General features: G+C 51.6%; 1 protein-coding gene across 2 annotated transcripts in view; it reads right to left on the bottom strand.

Moving 5' to 3' along the window:
- PAPPA2 (pappalysin 2) overlaps positions 1–20,859 on the bottom strand; it is a 73,502-nt gene that overhangs the window by 9,326 nt on the left and 43,317 nt on the right. Inside the window, exons 14-20 of one of the 2 annotated variants that reach the window (XM_090145966.1) lie at positions 20,037–20,208; positions 17,860–18,037; positions 15,853–16,066; positions 10,061–10,229; positions 9,710–9,842; positions 8,592–8,701; positions 5,341–5,412 (exon numbers count right to left, since the gene is read on the bottom strand). In XM_090145966.1, coding sequence (XP_090002092.1) covers positions 5,341–5,412; positions 8,592–8,701; positions 9,710–9,842; positions 10,061–10,229; positions 15,853–16,066; positions 17,860–18,037; positions 20,037–20,208 — 1,048 coding nt within the window. The remainder of the gene's footprint in view (positions 1–5,340; positions 5,413–8,591; positions 8,702–9,709; positions 9,843–10,060; positions 10,230–15,852; positions 16,067–17,859; positions 18,038–20,036; positions 20,209–20,859) is intronic. The other variant, XM_090145967.1, reaches the window with a different exon arrangement.

Genomic DNA, 20,859 nt, shown 5'->3' with positions numbered 1-20,859 from the left:
GCCCCCAGCACCATGCCCACTGCTGGCAGAGCCATCGCCTGCCAAGCCCTTCGTGCAAAGTATGTTGCAGGATAGGACGGGTTATGGAAAACAAGCCCTGAAAACCACAAGGGCCTCCTGACCCACTTGTATCTGGTTTCTGCCAAGTTCTTGTTACAGATCTTAAACAGAAAGAAAAACAATGTACGAGGGATGAAGGAGCTGAAGGGGAATATTCGTGTTGGAAGAGCAGTTGGCCGGGCTGCGCTCAGGGATGTTTGTTTATTGTCAAATGCAACTCAATGATTTTGATTTCAGCGGGTGCCTTCAGTGGTTTCCCACTCCTGTCTGCGTCCCCAGCTGCATGATGGCAATGTCTGAGAGAAGAAAGCAGGACGTGGGGCTCTGCAGCCTGTCCCTGGCATAGTGCTGCTGTGTGGTCTCTGGGTGCCCTTCCATTTGCTTTGCCTCTTAGGAAAACAAACTCTACCTGCGTGCAGGGCAGGAAAAGCACACCTCAGGGGAATGCTGGAGGAGAAGCAATCTGTGCTAGGTCAGCCCACAGCCAGAGGTAAGCAGCATGGAGATGTGCCCAGCAGGTATCTAGAAAGCTCCATCTCTAAAGAGTTGCTTGCCTCCCAGGGCTGCGTCTGAGCCCACGATGACCACAAACTGCAGTTTAGTCACATGGATTGCTTCACCACATTCTCTTGAGACATGGCACACGCTGTCCTACATGGGAATGTGCCAGAGTCTTGGGCAACTTGTTAGGTGTGTGCTCACCTGGAGCACATGGGGCTATGGGCTCTGATGGAACACCTGAAGGAACAGTAGTCACCCTGCTTCTTGCAGAAGGATCTTCTCCACACTTCCAAGGCCAGGTGGCAGACAGAGGAAGAGGGCAGACTGGATAACGGAGTCACAAAATGCTCCCATGGAGGGAGCATTAAGGTTGAAGTAGGCTTCTAGGATTGCCATGGTCAGTCATGGTCTGATGGTCAACCCACCCCCACCATGCCCACTGACCACGTCCCTCAGTGCCACATCTCCATGGCTCTTTGAACACCTCCAGGGATGGTGATTCCAACACCTCCCTGGGCAGCCAGTGAGAGTGAATTTAAATGGCCGTGTTGAGATACCTGGCTGCTTTTCAGAGCAGCTGGGGCACCCCATTGCCCTACGGGCCAGGAGCACAGAAGAGGCCTCTTCCAGTATTATACTTCTGTCTGGTTCCCTGTGCTGAGCACAGTGTCACACAAGAGCTCCTGTGGTGTGGCAGCAAAATGTCTCATGAATGTGGAGAAGAGGCAGCCACCTGCTGAGAGGCCCCATTTTCCTCAGGGTCCCATCCTATCCCCCATTGCATTAAGTTACATTGGGACTCTGATTTTAGGTGAGATTTCCCCGTCTTTATTGTACATGCTGTCGGAGGGGTTAACTGTGGCTGCCAAATGCTGGACGCAAGCCATGGAGGTGCCAAGGGAGGGTTTTGTGCACAGCACTGAGAAGAGCAGAGGACCCATTGGGTCCCAGCTACCTGTTGAGTCACGAGAGGCGAGAACAGCCTGCAGCCACAAACACGCCTCCATCCCTAACTCATAATTTCCACTGCAATTACTCAGGAAAACCACAAAAGAGAGAGCAGCTTAGCATTTTACGATCGTGATAACATGATCGGCAGCGCACGCAAGGGCAGCGAGACCTTGTCCTCATGGGGGAAAGACCTGCAAAATCCCTGGCAGCTCGCGCCAGCCACAGCCTCCTGCCATGGGCTGCTATCACCCGTGGTGGCCTCGTGCCGATGTCCCTGGCTGTCCCCCAGCAGGGCTGCTCAGAGCCCAGCCGGGAGGCCTTAGGCAGGGCAGGCAGAGCCTGAGAGCTCAGGCCAGCTCCAGAACCCCGTGTTTTCCCCACTAAGAAAGCAAAAAAGGTGCCTACACCTGCTACAATTAACCCTTTGCTACCTGTGCAAGTGGAAATGGTGCAGAAGAACTTGCCTGCCCATGTCTGCTTGATCACCTACATTTTTCTTCAGGATGGTGGTCTTACTCCATCCTATGAATATGACGGTGATAAAAGAGGTGGGCTTTTCCACCTGAACCACAGTGTTCTCCTCCTGCAGTGGGGGTAAGGAAGGTGCAGAGCTGGTGGGCTGAAGACTGCTTTGCTTTCTCCGGTGTGACAAACACTACTAGCTACCCTCATGCATGGACTCACACAGCACCAGGTCAGCAATGGGGGCAAGCAGTTTCCCTCCTCCTCCCAGCCCCAAGCCCCCTCCCCTCTCCATCCAGTGCTGCCATCTGTTTTCCTACTGATGGAAGGGGATGAGATGTTCCGCTGGCCCTTGAGAGGCAAAGCGTTTCGGTGCTAACTCGTATTCCTGATGGGCTTCTGGAAGGGTTCACATCACTCCTTTTCTCCTTGAACTACGTGCCTCCGCACGGAGGGGATGGGGAACTTGGCGCAGAGCAGCGAGAGACAGGAGGCAGATGGATGGCCAGATTAATGGAAAGGGAAGGGAGGTGGGGAGAGGAGTGAGAGGGATGAGCAGGCAGGCTGGTCTGCTGCCAGCGGAGGAGGGAGATGAGCGAGAATCTCACTGATGCCATTACTTGGTGACTTGAAATTTCCAGCAGGAGGTTGGCGAGGTGGGGCTGGGTTGGTCAAAGCTGGGCTTGGCTGCTGCTCACTGTGCCTTAGCCTGAAGAGGACCCTGTGGGGAGGGACCATGCCAGCAGCCAGGAGCACCGCACTTCTCCTGAATAGGGCTGTTCCCTGAACGAGGCAGCCAGATGAAAGCAATTCCTCATCCAGTGCACTCAGTAAGAGACAACAGCATCTCCAAAGGGTGATTCAGACTTGAGGGGACGTGGAGAGGCCACTGGAACAGCATGGAGAGTAGAGGCTGGACTCCAAAAGAGGTGCCTCCAATGAGGCATTACTGCTAGACAGGGAGGAATCTGGGCTTAAGATGTCCCACACAGCTGGCAAGTCAAGCTGAACCACGCCAAACCCAGAAGGAGCTCCAAAAGCAGAAGATTCCTTGTGCAGGCAGATGAAGGAGACACGGGGATGAGTGGGGGATGTCATGCAGCAAGGCCAGATTATGGGTTGTATTCCATCCATACCCTACTCTCATTGTCAGATGAGATGGAAACTAAGTTTGGGGCACTTCCTTTGGTCAGAGAAGTGGACTGGTAATGCTTCTCAACTTCCCAGTGCCTAGCACCCCTCTGAGCTATACCTTTGGGGAAGAGCTGTGGCAATATAATGTCTACCATAAAGCATGTATTAAAAGATTGGCTTATCAGTCCCACAAAAAGAGTAATCAAAGACATGAGAAGAAAGGAGGAAAGCAAGGAGGAGGCGGCTGTGAGCTGTTTCTGAAAGGAAAGCATCAGGGCAAAGAAAACAACCCGAAGGATGAATCTTCATTAGTATTGCAGTGAGTGACTGTGACCTTAAAAACAGTCCTGGCTGATGAAATTGCTAACAAGGAGGAAGGCATTGTTCCACAGAGGAGGATCAGGATATCTGACAAAGAGATGACCTGAGGACTAGGGAGAGAAACAGGATGACATTCACTTGTGTAAAATTGAAGGGCAAGCTCTTCTGCTGATAGGAAAACATCTGCTGTTAGCTTGGAGCTCATCAGTTGGAAACAAAGGATGCAGAGAAAGATCTGGGTGTACTTGCTGACCTCAGGTCTCTCTGAGCTGCCAGACTGATGCAACTGCAGAAATGACAGATACGTTCCTGGGTCTTATCAAAAGAGATTTACACATAGGCTTTGTGCAGGGATTTGGTGAGACTGCAGCTGGAAGAGCGTGTACTGCTCAGTCATTTCTACTGGAAGAGAAATTAAAAGCAGAAAAGGTGTAGAAAAGTATATGATAGTAATGACAAGAGTAGACTATCTGCTTTTAGGGCACTGCAAGGTTTTGGCTTGCTTAAGTTATAGCTGTAGGCTACAACTCTTGTCTGGGAATGCTCCCTAGGAGTAAATGAGGATGACAACATCCACAAACAGAGTTTGTGTTGACCGTGAGCATGCTTAGGTGGCTAACGAGAAGACAGAGAGCACTGCTACGAGACACTGGGATTTTAGAGTCAGTGCCTCTCTCTCACGCACACAAACAAGCTGGCATTTTTCCATCATCCTCTATGGGATCTCACACTGAAGACGCAGACCCAAGGTGAGCCACAAAACCTTCCTGCTTCAAATATACTGCCCTGGAACTGAGCATTAGAAGACATGGAGCTCCCAAGGCACTGGATCCAGCATTGAGCTCTGGTACTCAACCATCCAACTCCTCTCTAGCACGCAGCAGCCCATTGCCTTACAGATTACAGGTGTGAGACACAACAAGCCACCAGGTTTGGTAGATAACTGCTGCACGTCCTGCCAAGCACATTTCCTCCCTGGGGATGTGTCCACTGCAGCATCTAGGCCACACGGTCACACACGGTCACACGTGCTGCCCTTTATTCCACCTTTCAGCTGACAAAGAGCTGAGCTAGGCAGAACTAGCGAGCAAAACCTGATCATTTGCATTGAAATGAGTGCATTAAAAAAAAAAAAAAATCAGCAAAATCCAAAGCTATTTTTGGTGTGTAGACTTCATTTACATTTTCCTTTTTGGTAGAAATCCCAAATTTTCAGCAGACAACATTCCAAAATTCCCTCTTCGCCCTTCCCCCGCTCCCCCTTTTATTTTTTTTTACCCTCAATCATAATAACAAATCGTGCTCGACAAAGACTGCCTATTTTTCATTTCCTTTGTGAACCGACTCCAGGCTGCCTATGATTTTCTCTTGCCGGGTAATTATTCAAAACCAAATGAGTGGCTAACCAATTTCTGCAAAGAATTCTTTGTCTGCAGATTCTTGGGGAGCGGTTTGTTTTGCACACACGACGCTGGAAATCCTTCTTGTTTTGGTTGGACGCGTGAGTCACGCAGGGCTTTTCTGGACCCGTGTTACTCTAGAACTGCAGTTCTGGTTAAGGAAATATTCAGGCTTGGAGTCAGCACGCGCTTTTTGGGGATACCCCTTGCCAGTGAAATCCTTTTGCTAGAATTTTCTTCCCGGGTTGGCCAAGAGGAGTGCAAGGAAGGAAACGCGGCACAAAGCCCTGGACGCATTCTGTGGCCACGCGGCGCATTGCAGCTCACCCCCAGCATTGCCCTGGCCACATGCTCCAGATGAATGCCAAAACACTGAAACACCAGCAGACCTTTTCCGTGCCAACCCATCGCAGACCTCCACTATGCCAACCCATCGCAGACCTCATCTGGTCATAAAGACCCCATGTCCACAGGGCTGGAGCTGTCCCATGTGCTGGGAAAGGGAGCTTACCTCACATGACTGGATGCAGTGGATGGCAGAGGGGTCTGGGTACCATTGCAGCCTGCCCGTGCATACGATGTGCTGCGGAGGAGGGAGAAAAGAACAGTTAGGGAGATGGTGGAGGGAGGACACAAGCACGCTCCCAGAGGCGTAGGGTCTCTTGTGGAACTTCACAAGGCAGAGCAATGCGATCAGTCCTAGGACCTTCCTGCATCTCTACCCAGAGGAAACCTTTTGGAGCTTATTGAACCCAAGCTTCGCCCACAAACCATACAACATTGCTCAAAGCAGAGCCTGGATAACAGATAGATGCATGTGTTATGTATATATATGAACACACAGGAGAGGAAAAGGGGAGATGGCAGGGATCACCAGAATCTGGATTTGGCTGGCAGCACTACACATGGTAGGCAGCAGCCAAGCTGGGAAGTAGCCATCCAGGACCACCACAGATGGAGTCCTCCATTCATCTCAACACACCGTGCTGCATTTAGTAGCTTCCCACTTGCACCAGCCTCATATCCCAGCCAGCTGTCCCTGGACACCAGCATCAATGCACCCTGTACAGCTCCAAGAGCTGTGTCCATGAGGGAGACACCTGGGGACTCAACTCCCTGGACTTGGCTGGTCTGGATACACCAGCTTCATGCTCACCCACGCCGCAGAGGTATTTATGAGGTTTTAAGTCAGCAGCTGCAGCCAACTGGACATGAGAACTGAATGCAGAGGACTGAGTTTCATCTAACTGGAACACTCCGTCCCCATAATTCAGAAGGGGGATGCTGAGAGCACGCATGATTATATGGGGGAAGAAAAGCCCCACCACACAGGCAATTTCCTCCTTGTAAAGCTCAAGCAAGCTTTGAAATCTGAGGCCCCATAAAACGACGGCTGGCCTATAAAAGTGTCCTAGGATGCCCTGCACAGCATGGCTGTTACATGGATGGACACGTCTTTCTTCCACCAACGTGGCTCCAGCATCCTCAGCATGGGATGAAGCATCTCTGCCTCAATCTGCTTTCATGGGGTGCTTTACTCCTGGGTTTGTACGTGATGGGAGGGATGATGGAGCTGCAGGCTGGCTGGTGGCATCTCCATCCGCTTCCCATGTACTCCAGGGTCGTGACTGGTGGCCAGAGAGCAGGGTGGTAGTAGCTCCCTTGCAAGTGGCAGCAGACAAACCCCTGTGTTTCTACTGTATTTTTCAGCTCCTTCTTGTTCCAAGTCTTCAGTCCAACCCAACAGGTTGCCAAGAGCAAGGTAATGTCCTCAGCCAGAGCAGGGAAGGCAGCTGTGATGGGATGGGACAGAGAGGGTGGAGAGAGCAATTCCTGCTCACCCCAAAGGACGCTTGGATCCCAACCCCATTGGATGTGTTGTATGCGGTTGCTGTACAACTTGAATGAGTTCCCAGACCTTCTTGGCTGTGGGATGTGATGAATGAGAGCATAAAAAACAGCAGTGCCCTCCCCAGGCAGCCTCTGCAGCCCCAGTGTGTTTTGTCGCATCCTCCCCATCACCTTGGGAGCGTGGCAGCTCCTGGGAACACAAGCACAGCAGGAGGCAGAGAAGAAAGCAAGGCAGACCATGCACAGAGATGCCTCTAGGGGTAGTGCCAATGTTTAAAATAATACAACTCTTCACTTCTCCAAAATGTTTCCCTTGCATGAGAACCTGTGGCCAAGCCACCCGGTGATCTGTCCAAGACTCAAGCTCCACAATCCCACACGCCACGGGCATCCTGCTGCTGTAAGGGCATGGAGACATGGAGTGGGGATGCTGCTGGGCCTCCTGCGGCTTCCTAGGGGGAGGGCAAGGCCTGGATAGGGGTGCCAGCTCCCAAAAGGACTGTTTGTTTTCCTTTCTTCCACCTCCTTCCTTCTGCATCTTGGTTTTATTTTAGAAATATTAGCCCGTTGGAGCTGCATTTTGGGAAAGTAGTGCCACGGAGATCCAAACTATGTGAGCTATTTGAGCTGTTTTGCCTACAGAATGAGTAAGGGATGGGGAGGGAGAGGCGAGCGGGTGGCCAGCAGTCCTGGCAGCAGAGCCAGCTCCCAGCTGATGGCAATGCCTCCTCCCTGGCAGGGACACGCTGCCCAGGGCTGCACTGCAGCTGCCAGGTGTTCAAGGACCAGGGCTTGTGCTTTGCCCTCTGCCAGGAGTGAATTCTGATCTGTGCTCTGTCATCCCAGTACCTTGGCTGCCAATCGCGTGTGGCACATCCCAAAAGTCAGCAAGATTCCTGCGTTTAGCTTCATTCACAAAGGTATCCTGCGAGTCCTGGAAAGCACACGTTACAGCCAGTAGCTTACACTGAGCTTTGGTCTCAGAGGGCAGGAGGCTGTGTAGTAGCATCCTCAGTGTGTGGAAGAGGAGGAAGAAATACTGAGGACCTGGGCACTGGTTATGAACCAGAAGAATCAGCTTGAAGCCTCATGACATCAGATGAAGCAGGCATGGTGCAGAGAGAACAGGCATGGCCTCTGCTGACCTGGGTGAAGCAAGTCCAAGATGTATCTGGGGAGATGGAGGTCACTACAGGGACCTCCACCAGGGCTAACCAAAGACTAGGAAGAGGGGATCTTGAATATCTACATGCATCCATCACCAGCTACTACATCAGCACCACAGAGATACACCCAGAAAGGGTTCAGATGGACAAAGAGCAGCGTTACAGAAGAGATTTGATATGTATGCTGTGCTGTGGGTAACATTCACAAGGACCAAAGTTCACTGATGAAGGGCTTGCCGCTATGTTTAAGCCCAGCAACTGCACATCCAGAATCATAAGGTTGGAAAAGTCCTCTAAGATCACCAAGCCCAAGCCCAACTCATCCCACCATGCCCATTGACCACATCCCTTGGTGCCACATCTCCACCTTTCTTGAATGTCTCCAGAGATGGTGACTCCACCACCTCCCTGAGCAGCTCGTTTCAATGCCTTGCACCTGCATATGCAGCAGGATGCATCCTGCTGGAGCTCATCCCAGGCTCCAAGTGGACATCAGGGCAGAAGTGGCCAGGATGAGCAACCAGCAGGCATCTCCTGAGCATGCACTCATGGAGAAAACCAGCCAACCCTAAGCTCTTCACCCAAATTACTGCCCCTCTTTTTACTGAAAGCAAAGAGATTTGTATTAAAAAACACTGGATAGAGAGGAGGGAAGACTGATTTGGCCACACTGTAAATATTTTGAGGGTCCCCATGTATATGGATGGTGTATGCTCTGTTGGAGCAGTGCTCCCTCCTCACGTACCTGGACTCTGGTGGGTTGCAGGCGGTGATCCATAGTCTCAGCAGTAACGTTTTCAGGCAGTATGACTGGATCGCTGGGGGGGATAATGCAGGAAGGCACACACACAGCACCTGAGGAGGGAGAGACAGCCTTGAGGGATTGCAGCAGGAGCCAGGTGACTGCCTGCTGTGGAACAGTGCCAGATGCCAACGTGCCAGCTCCTCACTGAAGGAGATCCTTTGCCTACCAGCAGTTGACAATTTCTTCCCCCAGCCCTGACTTATGCAAGAGTTTACAGAAGCTTTTTGCAGCTGATACCCTTCCCCTGAATGAGGTAACACGTAAACATGACTGAGTAGGTGAACCCAAGCCATGATGGCAAGATGTAGGACCCAACATGAAAACATGTCTGGCCTAGATATTACGGCTGCTTGTTGATGTGTCAGAAAGTACTTCTAACAGTTCTTCTACCATGACTTCCTATGACCTAGGAGGAGAAAAAGCTGTAAAACTCCCACTTGGCAAAGCAGGTGGGTCCCAACCTCCATCCCAGCTTCACATCAGGTCTTTCCCAAGTTTACCCTTGGCTGAACCTCAGCCAGTTTTGGGATTTAAACTAATGTCCCATCCAGCGTGATGCCAGGTGGGATGTAATGACTGTGACAGCATTGCAGCTGAAAAACAACCAAGTCTTTTAGAAAGAAATGGATGATGTGGTCCCTCGTCTGGTGAAAGCACCCTGTTACACACAGTTGTCACTCCAGCTCTTATCTTAGACCTGCCCCATTAACCCTGCAGATGTCAGCAGTCACATTAAGTGCAGAGGCTGCAGTGGGACTGAGAGTTGGAGAGTGAGATAAAGCACTGCAGAGGGCTGGGCTTGCCCTAGAGATAAGTCAGTCCTTGCTTCTGAAGAACTGCTTACGCTGATGCCAATTCTAACTTACTAGGGGATGCACAGGGCAAAAGCCACCCTAGGGCTCTGTGTTCAAGAAGAGATTGAAGAAAAAACAATTGTCTCATAGATTTAATGGGAATTGGCCCAAGTAGAAGAGTCACTGTGACCTTCCAGCTGGCTCTCCTGGATGGCTGACTCAACACAGGGTCTGGGTTTCTGCAGGGTGTTCTCCTGCCCTCACCTATGCCGTGCCCCTGCTCACACTTGTACTCCACGAGGTTGAGCTCTGGGGGTGGTGGGCAGGTGCCCTGCAGGCTCTTGCACAGCTTGAACTCCTCTGTCCACGTGCCCTCCTTGGTGCAGACAATCGGGACCTGGAGAGGAGAGAGAGACCAGAGTCTGGAGACATCCTAAGCTGGAATGCGTCCCATGCTATGAATGGCACCCACATCACTACAGTTGTATCCAGCAATGAGAAGAGCTCTGGCTTTGCTTTTATTGGTACCCAAATGCCCCAACATCCCGAGCTCTGCTATTTTGCAGTACTCTGAAGCCCAACGCGTGGCTGACCCCCATCCGTCCCATCACTCACCCGTGATCCTGGTGGCTCACAGCTCAGGACACACTGGCTGTCCAGCTCAAAGCCCTGGGTGCAGTTGTACATGCCCTCAAATACTGGTGGGGGTGGCTCGCACACCACAGGGACGCAGCGTCCCTCTTCCCACTGCCCGCTCTCCAGGCACTGCACCTTTAGGAATTTCCTGAGGAGAGAGATGGAAAGAAAGCTGGGCTGCAGATTCCAGAAAGTATCCTTCTTGGTTCTGAAACCCCCATGCATGGGGCTTTCCCATGCTGCTCTCTATGATAACCTATGCTCAACCAGGACATTTTCTTCCCTTTGTGCTGATTTAGGAATCCTGGACACTTCTCACGCTGCCCACCACCCCATCACGCTGATTTAGTGGGCGTGATGGCAATGGATTGACAGTTGGACTAGATGATCTTAGTGATCTTTTCCAGCCTTAGTGATTTTACAGTTCAGGAACCATGGGCACTTTTTCTCGTGCTTCCCACAGCACTGGTATTGGAGCCCCAGACACTTTTTCCTGTGCTTCCCATCCCTCTCCATCCTTTGTAACACCTCCGGATGATCTCTCCCTGCCCGCAGCCCCCGCGGGTACGTGCACGGCTGCCTTGTCCAGCCGCCAGTAGCTGCATACTTTGCCAGAGGAGCGAGCCTTCCCTGTAAATCCTGCTGGCCCATGCCCAGCCCTGCTGAGGCTCCTCTTTGTACGCCGGCCAGAGCTGTCAATCCCACTCTCGCCAAGGAGCTGCCGCACCGGAGCAGACCAACACCAGCTTGCACTGCTGAAACGGCCCCAGCGTGAACTCCTTGCCAAAAAGAGGATGAAAAAGAAGGGGAAAGAAAAGCCAGGAGCAGAGCCCACCCGCTTCTCTGTCTCCTCTTGCCTTGGCAGCAAGACAGACTTCACATCTTTTGCACAGAAGCATGAAAACCCCGGGGCTTTGGGCAAGCTGGGGACACATCATAGAATCATAGGGCATCCTGAGTCGGGAGGGACCTGTAAGGATCATGGAGTCCAACTCCTTTGATCCAGTTACTGACACATGGCTTTTTACAGTGCTGATGAGTTTTACCTGTGCTGGTTCTTCGGTTCTTGTTTCATCTTTTCCCTTTCTGTAGCATCACTCCCACCAGATGCCCATGCCTGCTGCTTACCTCTGCTCACTCCAGCTGCCAAAGCCAGCAAGCAGGGCTCCGGGCACCCTGAAGAGGGAATCTAACGTCCAGAGCTGAGTTGCAGAAACCCCTCAGGGTGGCACTACATTGCCCTTGTTCTGAGCTCCTTCCTGGGGCCAGCAGTGCTCACACCATGCACCACAGCAGTGGGGACAGTGGCCATTCCCTTCTGTCAGAGCACAATGCAGTGGGCTTAGTGATGTCTCAATCAGGTCAACCCCCACTTCTCATGTCCACTCATGCACCCTGCTCTGCTTGCCTGGACACTCAGCCAACCCAGAAGGCTGGAGGACCATGTGCACACGGGGAGAAGTGACCCATGATCCTAGGCAGCACCATGCTGTAGACAAGTGTCTGCCTGACCCCAAGGTAGGTGTGTATGTTTCTGCTGGGTGCTGCTGGACAGGACATTTGGGAGTCATTTGAAAACATTCCTGTCTTTTTAAATATTTGAAGATCTTTGAGAATCCCCTTCTGCTTTCAGAAGTCAGAGACCTGATTTTTTTTTCTAGAGACTTTATAGAAGTGGCAGATGTTTCCTGCTCTGATGAACACAAGCAGTAACATGGGGAAGGTAAAGGAAGGAAGGGGACATGGGAGGGTCCCCAGTTCAAGCAGGAGCCTTGAATTGACCAAAGAGAACTGAAACTACATCCAATCTTGGAAGGGTGGAGGTGAGAAACATCTCTAGATCTCACAGTGGACATCTGCAGCTTCAGCTGCAGAAACCACTGCTGGTTTCTTGCTCTTGCTTGTTGCCCCTTCCACCAGGATGATGCTCACCGCCTTTCAAAGACATCCCCATCAGATCTCACTGCTTTGAACACTTTGCTCTGTCCAACACCTCAAGCAGCAGTTTCCCCTTCTGTCATTGCCTGGCACATGGAGTAAGTCAGAGCAGAGAAGGGCTTTCCTTGCACTGCTGTGTTGCAGCTACACCAGAGGTTAAGCTGATGGCTTTAAGGGAATAGGAGCAAAGCAGTGGTACAAAGCCTCCAGCACTGATCAAAACCCCTTCTCAAAGCAGCAGCACACCTGGACACCTAGGTATAACTGATGCAGCCACTACATGCCACTGTTGCTCTTCTGACCTGCAACAGGGGCCCTTTGGCATGGAGCTGGGGATGGCTGGGGAGAGGCACCTTATGGTCTTTGCAAAGATGCGTGTCGTACACTGTAGCCCCATTGCCCTCACTGAGGGTCACTGTTGAGGTCCAGGGTAGCCTCATGCATGATCTCTCCCTGTCCCTCCACAGCCTATCCAGATCTGGACTGGAATCCCTCCTTGCTGGAGGCTTGCCCCACTGGCTCTGCACCTTCAAACCCCAGGGCACGTGGACCACTGCTGCACATATGAAGCTTGTATTCAGGCATGTAGGAGGGAAGGGAGAGGCTTTAAAAAAAATAAATAAAATAAGAAATACCTTGAAGCAGCTTGAAGTTTCCAGGCCCCCTGATTCCTTCTGATCTGGCTTAGAGGCATTTTGCAAGGATTAATGAGGAAGCCAGGAAAATCAGAGTCAACGCTTCCCCCTCCAGCTGGGCAGCGTGATGTCTGATGGGGAGAGGAGACCAGGAGATGCCTGGGGCTGCACCCAATGTGAAGGCACGAGTCCCATCCAGCCCCAGGGCTGTGGGAGCAGGAGCATGGCTGGGTTCCAGCCCCAGGCTGGGGTCCACCACACAGGAATGAGCCCAAAGCCACCTCATCTCCAATGGCAGGGGATTGGTGGCTTCAGAAAAGAGGGGGAGGAAGGAGGGAGATTTGATGGGAAGTTAAAAGAAAGCAAGGCTAGCTTGTAAGGATTCTACAGCCTGGGCAACCTTGGCAATAAATCTTTATCAGAAGTCTTAGAAGTGGAAATGACAAGGAGCCCAGCTGACAGCCTGTTTTCTTTACCTGGCTTTTGGCTCTCCCAGCTGCCTGCGTGTTTGTCTTTTATCTGGAAGGGGCCAGATGTGGGCAGGAGAAGCGAGAGTCCTGCACCTTTGTACCCACCACAAATGTGCATGGCCCAGTGCCCTGCTAGGCTGTGATATCCCTGGGCTGGGCTGTCCTGCTTTGCCCGCTGCCATCCTTCTGATGCTATTCCAGCCCTCAGCCAGCTAATTCCTTCCAGGCCACCTTCCCATCCATGTTTCCCATCTCCTCTTTCTCCCTCATGGTCTCCACCAGCCTGCTGCTGTCTTTGAAGAGGGCAAGAGGTGGAGGAGCTGACATCTCCATGGGGCTGGGCTGTCTCACGGATCCCTTGATCTTGGTGAAGGGCATTTATTCCTCAGTCTCACCAGTGCATCTCCTGACAGTCCTGCCAGCTTCTTAGGGCTCATCCCAGGAATTGGTCATGGGGAGGGAGGGAGCAAGCAAGAATAGGAGACAAAAAGACCTGGTTTCTTTTTTGCTTCATTCCCTCAAGGTGTCTCCGAGACCTTTCCAAGAATCATCCCATATTGGGGAAAGCAAACAAGGAGCTGAAGAGATCTTTCCAGGGTTAGGGTTTTCCAGTTCCCAGCTCACTGTATTACGCCTGCAACACAGTACCCCTCCAAAGGGGTATGGGCAGGGGCTTGGCCCCTGTGGCAGGGGGGTTGGAACCTGATGATCATTGAGGTCCCTTCCAACCCAAGCCACTACATTTTTCTGTGATTCTATGACAGGATGGCCTCAGGAGGAATGCCTCAGATGCTGCTGTTGGAGAGCTGCTTTGAGCACATGCTTCAGGCTCTTAGCAGTAGAAGTGACACCAGGGAGCAATGTGGGGTGCAAGCCATGCTCATTTTCCTGTTAACTATGTGACTTTGAGGCTTTGGTGGTTTGTTGCTCTTGGTGGTTCAGATGGGTGCAATGATGCTGCCTAGTCCCTGCCCCAGACCAGACTTCCTGTCACAAAGCATGTGTACATACAGCTCCCCTTGCTGCTATCTGGGATCTGGGTGTGAAAGCTCAGCTAATGAAAGCAGGCTGTTCCTTGAGCTCTCCAGCCTAAAAACAGATCTCCTTTGGAAAGAACTGAAGGAGCTTCTGCTCTTCATATCAGTCAAGAGATCCTGCCAGCAAAAAGGCAGCACATCTCTGGCAGGATTTAATTACACAATCAGCATTCCCTCAGGGATCCCTTGTTGACTGAGCACTGATCTGCCAGGGGCTTTTCCTCACTCAAGTTAACAGATAAGAGCATCTTCTCTGAAAAAAACATATTCTGTCATCCTCTTTCTCTTCACTGATGCTATTGGATATGAACTTCAACCAAACTTTCAGGAGCCTTCTGAGCATCCTTGAATGAGTGCCTGCCCCTGCAGTAGTGTTCACCTAAAAGAACAGAGCTGAGGGAATCACATCTGCATCCAAGAGCATTTGGGCTTGGGTAGAGACAGCCAGATTCCAGACAGGGCTCAGGCCAGAGGGCAAAGTCCCAGGGCTTGGACTGCCAGTAGAGACATAGTAGCTGTGGTGATCTACACAACATGTAGGAGAAAGGCACTGCAGGAGGCTGATAAAAAAAAAGCAGCAGTTTTGCTTTCTTGTGCCCATCAGCACCTGTGCAGCACTCAGTCCTTTGCAAGGTTGCTTTACAGGCTGTTCTGACCTACACAGGTGCCACACACACACCAGAAGAGCACGAGGTCTCCCAGGGGACACACAGTGTCTCCCTTTGCCACAGCAGTGGTGGCAGCAGGGCTGGGACTGTGTTGATTTAACTGCACTTCCAGTGCCTGAATGCCACAGGCATCCAAGCTGCTCCACAGTTTGCAAAGCAGCCCATGTGACTGTAGCCATAGTTGTAATTTGCTCTGCTCCTCTTGGCCCAAGAGGTCCTCCTAACACTGTGAAAAACTGTTTACAGAAACCACTTCCTTCATTACCAGGCAAGAAATTTGGCAGCTGCTTCCCAGTGCACAACAACCCTACCCCAGAGCAAAGTAGAGCTGAAGTCTGCATCCAATTTAAACTGGAAGAGGGCATTAAACAATTAGCACATAATTATCAGATTGGGGCTAGCATTGGGATTCTGGGGAGGACCCTGCTGGTGCCAAGGAATCTTTTGTGGTCATACCCAAGGGGACTTTAGCTGGAGGTGTCACAGACAAACCGTTGCTCAGCCCTCCAGCATCACAGTGTTGGTAGTGAATCACCAGACTTTTTTCCCCAAAGCACTGGGAAAATCTTCTCCAATTGAAATACAAACGCTCGAGATCAAATTTAGCCAAGACGTGCAGGGGGTAAAACATTAACCCCAACAGAAGGCTGTCATTTGTTCTTACAATCCTACTGCTGTGACCTGTTTTGATCACTTGTCACCTTATCACATCCCTACTGAATTACCCGAGAGCTTGCAAACACTTCTGCACATGCTTGCTTTTCAGCAAGAGGCAAGTGCATTGAGCTGCACTGGACAACTCACATGCTTCAGGTTAAGGCACTTAATATACACAGCAGCTTATATGGAGTTCCCATCTGCTTTATTCTAAAGTGGGGGAACGCCTCTCGTATTTGAAGAAATAAGCATGAGAGCAAGCTGCTCTCTTCCAGCAGCCAAAGCAGTGCTTTGATGGAGAAGAGTACCATGACCTTTGTTCACGAGAAGGAAGGAGAAGTGACAGCAGACCCAACCCAGACTTACTTCTTAGGTTTGCCCACTGTGTTCTCTGCCACGTGGTACCCAGGCTTGCACTTGTAGCGGCAGACGGAGCCCACGTCGTGGTTGCCCTGCATGCAGCGTGGGACCAGGAGCCTGGCGTTGGGCACGGCAGGAGGAGCATCACACTCCAGCTTGCAATAGGCCTCGGGGAGCGACCAGAGCCCATCCTCCAGGCACGTCAGCCATTGGTTCGTCCCTGAGCCCAGGAGAGAAGTAGAAAGTTTGGGTCACCGCTGGAGCAACCTCTGAGGGAAGATCTGAGCTACCAGCACACATCCTCTTGTTAGAGTGGTAACGACACCATGGGAGGCAATATATACAAAGATTATATGTGCAGTTGGACAGCTTCAAAGGGATGGAGAAATGTTCTTGGCTCTGAGTATTTCCCCCAAGCTCCCCTTTAAAACCCCTCTCTCTGGTGATGCCTGAGGAGAGCCTTTGGTGGGCTGAGGACTTTCGTGCATGACAAAAACACAAACATGGGCCCTTCAGCACAACTCCATTCACCCCACATGACCTGCCAGAGGAGCCCATGCCTGCATCCACCTCGCGCTATGGATGCCGCTTCTTGCTGAGCAAGAAGAAAAGTAGAACTGAAGAACTGGGGCTTTCTCTTGGGAGCTTTGTACGGGGCCTCCAGCAGGTTCACCGTACAGCCAGACAGCTCCACGCTCCCTCCAAGGATCGTTTTCTTTTTATAGGCTCACCTCTCTGCCTACAACAGCTCATAGACAAGGGCAAGGCTGCGCTCCTGCTCAGCGCCAGCATTCCTGACGGCTGTGGTGCATGGGCTGTCCCCACCTCCGAGTGCCGTGACAGGAGCCTTGTAATCCTTTCCTTGCCTATTCTTAGTATTTATGAGCATTGAGAGCCGTTGGGGAGAACAAGCAGCAGACACGTTCCTGCCTCGACGACTCGGCAGTCCCTTGTAGGCCTTGGCGGAGCCCCACCGGGACTGCTGTCAGCTGCTGGAAGCCATCCGTGGATGGGACGCCAAGGGAGCCCGTGGCAAACCTCCCGTTGACTTCAGCGGGAACAAGAGGAGGCTGTCAGGGAAATATCAGCTTCATGCTTGCCCTCAGTTGACCCACGGAAGGCAACGGCATGGCTCTGTGTGGAGCTTGGCCCGTCGAGCTGTCGCTCGGGCGCTGCCCTTTGATCAGCTCACACTGGGATCTGCAGCACTCCCTCCTGTCATGAAACGAGACCTTAATTCTCCACCGGTTTTGCTCCTTAGATTTAACTAAAAAAACAGTAAATGATTTTCATGCGTTTCGGCTATAAATGTCGCCGTAAAATAGGGCACCCATTAAAATGATTTGTTGTATGCGATTGTTCAGAGCGAAGGCACCGGTGGAAACTCACATAAAGTCCCAGCGCTTGAAGCTGTCAAGGCAATTACCCCCGAAATCCCATCCAGCTCAGCCTTGCATAGACAGGAACAGTAGCTCTCTTTCTCTGACTTGGCTTAAAAACATTCCTGCGGGTATTGATGGAGTCGGCAGAATGAAAGCCAGGCCGTGGTGTGTCTGCAGGACTGCTGTGTGTCTGGGTGGTGCACATCTTGAGACTGCTCTGCAGCTGTGGGCATCAGTCTCTATGGCGTTATAAGGCCCCAGGCCTGCTGAACCACATGATTTCCCACAGCCGCCAGGCACCAGGCCATCTGCGGTTCTCTGAAATCCTCTCTGTTTGTCTGCACTCTTGCTTCACTCATCTGCGTAATGCCACAGCCAGCCAGACTTCACCAGCTAGCAGAAGACATCCCTAAGAATACGGGCTGCAAACCAGGAATGGGGATCACAGAGAGTATCCCCATGCCACGGTGCCCCTGCTCAAGAGGGATGTGTGCCCACCGTTTGGGTCTCAAAGGCCCACCTGGTTGGCAGAAGCAAACTGGGAAATTCAAAATATCACTGCTCAGTCTTGAACAACCTTGGACAGGCACCAAAAAGGGAGACTCAAATCCCTCAGCATGCCAGACTGTACCTCGAAGCTTGGCAGGGTGGATGCAGGAGAAGGAGCATCTCTTCAGGTAGGTGGTCCCCTTGGGGCAGGAGAACTCCGCATAGTAGACGTGCGACTGGTCAGGGACACCACAGTCAACAGGGTCACAAGTCACAGATTGGTCCCACCGCCCCGAATTGCATGTCAGCACCACCTCCTGCTACAGAGAAAGCAAGTCTCCATCAGACCCCAGAAAGAGAGCTCTAATGCAGTGTTTTACTAACTTTAAGGGGAAAAGTAAGCACTTGAAAATACACAGCAGTTTCCTAAGCAAGAAGTTATTCCCAGCTCTGCACACTTCCATTTTCTTCCCCCCAAGATCAAGGCTTAACTCAGGTGTTGATGGGCACCTCTCCTGTTGATTGGTCTTCCCCAAATGTCCTGATCCTGTCATACCCACAGACTTCACTGAAATCAGAGATTTGTAAAATCTCATTTTCAGGTTGTCATTACATAGCCCCTCTTACACAGCTGGGGGCCTGCATGAGAACCTGAGTCCCAGCTGCTAGGGGTTCCAGCCCTATGTATGACTAATACAGGGTACTGATCTTGCCAAAACAGATACATGATGGTGTGCTATGATTTCCATCCCCAGACTCCTAACCCAAAGAGGGTGTACAGAAAAAAAAAGATTTCTTCCAACTCTTCTCATTGCCCCTTTCTCATCTGAGTAACATCATGCTTCTCGTGCACTCAGACCTGTGATTTGTGCTCCCAGCCGATGCATTTTGCTGAAACCCAAAAGCAGTGGGTGCTCCTTGGTGCATGGCAAGGTCATGGTGCAGAGGACATCCAGTGGAGTGCTGTGCATTTCTTCCTAAAAATGCCTGGAGATGTATAGTGGAATGTAGGGTCATATAGCCAAGAGCTGGGAAATGTGGAGCTGTGGGCATGGAAACCAACCTGTTGGCTGTGCCATGCTTTCCTCCCTCTCATCTGCAGACTAGGACAGGACTATGTGGCACCTCTTTTCTTGCAGCAGCACTCATCATAGAAGTTTTCATGGTCTTCCCCCTTCCACAAAAGGACTGCCCCATATCAAACACCCCAGGGTGCCCTCTCCCACACCCAACATAGAAGGTCACTTTGGGCTCAGGACAGGGCACCTGTAAGCTGCTAGCAGTTATGACAGCCAAATGCCAAAGCTCTGTCCAGAAGTTTCCCATCTTGCTGCCCAACACAGAAAAACTGTCACCCGAGGCAGATTTATTTCATGTGGCTTCAAGTCTGATGATACTATTTTGTTTTCCTTGTGTGATCAGGTCCTGCCTTGGCCCACAGAGCTGTGGTGCCGTGTAATTAATAACCTCACCAGTGACTAAGGGCTGAGGGGTGCATCCCTCCTGCATCACTGCACTTCCCAGTGCCTAACAGGGAGAGCACTTGAGGATCTCCGAAGCAAACAGGACCCACCCTGTGCCCGTGGCCTGATTCACCTCTGCCTGTCTCCATTTGGGTGAGTTCACACTCTGCCTTGGGCTTGTGGGGTAGCCAGCTCAGTCCTGGAGACTTCGGTCCCCTCTCCAGGAATTAGTTAAGGATAGGACACACTGTGTCCAAGGCTCTGCCAAGGTGACTGCCCACATCCAAGCTGCTCTGCGCTCAGGATCGCCAGCCCCAGGTCTCTTCATCACTGGCTGAGAGCGGAACTGGCTCACAGCTTTAGAAGGCAGATCCTGGCCTTCTGGAAAGCAGGATGAGCCCTTTCATGCTGACCTCTGCCCTGCCTCACAGGCTCGGGCAAGAAAGCACAAAGGAAGAAAAGCTCCCAGAGGCTGTTCTCTGTAGCTGTCTAAATATAGTCACTTTGCAATGACTTCATTTTTTCCTCAAGCCACTAACTTCAACTTTAAAAGAGAAAATGTCCGTGGGATGTTTAACCCTCCCTTCCAGAGAAGAGAAATGGCTGCCTCTCCCTCTGCAGGAGCATGTTGCCTAGGCCTGAGATGTCCCCTGCTGTGGCACTTAGCCTGAAACAGCTTAGGACAGCTTGGGGATGCAGGAGGATGACAGCAAAGCAGGACAGTCAGCACTGCAGTCCAGCATCAGAGCTGCTGTTAGACTGCCATGTGCTGGAAAAGCTGCAAGGAGCCTGGGGTTGCAAACCTTTGGAAATCAGCTGTCAGTTAAGGGGTCTCCGCCATCCCGGTGGTACTCACCTGCACGTAGCCCAGGCTCTTCCTGCTGCCAAAGCGTGGCACGAAGCCCTGCTCACAAGTGACGGAGCACTCCATGTGCCTTGGGCCATCCGAGGAGCAGTTCAGGCTGGCGACGTGAGCGAGAAGCGGCTGCGTGCAGCTTCCCAGCCCTGTGCAGGCACCATGGGCACAGCTGCGGAGGAGAAGAGGGAAGGATCAGCCCCAGGTTCCCAGCATTCTGCAGCAAGAGACTGGCTAGCTGGCACCTGCATGGGATGCTCAGCAGGTCATGGATGCATGTATAAGAAAAGATGAACAGAGCTCTGGATGGAGCAAAGGGCAGGCTAGTCTGGTGGTTAGCAACCCTATTCACGGCAGCAGTTGGAATTTGATGATCTTTAAGGTCACTTCCCACCTAAGCTTTACTATGACTCTATGATTCTATGATAAATCCTCTACCATTAGAAAAGCAACACGTATGTCAAACCCTACACAAGACAACAGAGAACCGTCAGCGAACGTCCAACTGCAGGAGAGTGTTTAGCTGGAGAAGGAACCTCTGCAGATACTGGAGAGCCAACCATGAGATGTCCTTCCAACTACCTGCCAGGCTCTTTGGCAACAAGACCACCTCAACACGCATCTGTCCAGCTCTAAAGCTCCTTTGTGAGACATGGATAAGGGAAGAACAACCCTCCTCTCTGAACCATCTCAGGTTCTGAGGAGATCTGCAAGGTGTCACCTGTTCCCAGGAAGCAAGCAGCTCTTACTACAGCAGTTCCCTGCCAAAACCTGCTGTTCATTGATTAAGCATCACAAAATACCCCAGAGCAGTGAGCAACAC

The sequence above is a fragment of the Phasianus colchicus genome, chromosome 9 (assembly GCF_987193195.1).
Source record: "Phasianus colchicus chromosome 9, bPhaCol1.hap1.1, whole genome shotgun sequence".
Taxonomy (NCBI): Eukaryota; Metazoa; Chordata; class Aves; order Galliformes; family Phasianidae; genus Phasianus; species Phasianus colchicus.
Note: the sequence above shows the minus strand (reverse complement) of the source record. Positions and strands in the feature narration are given on the sequence as shown.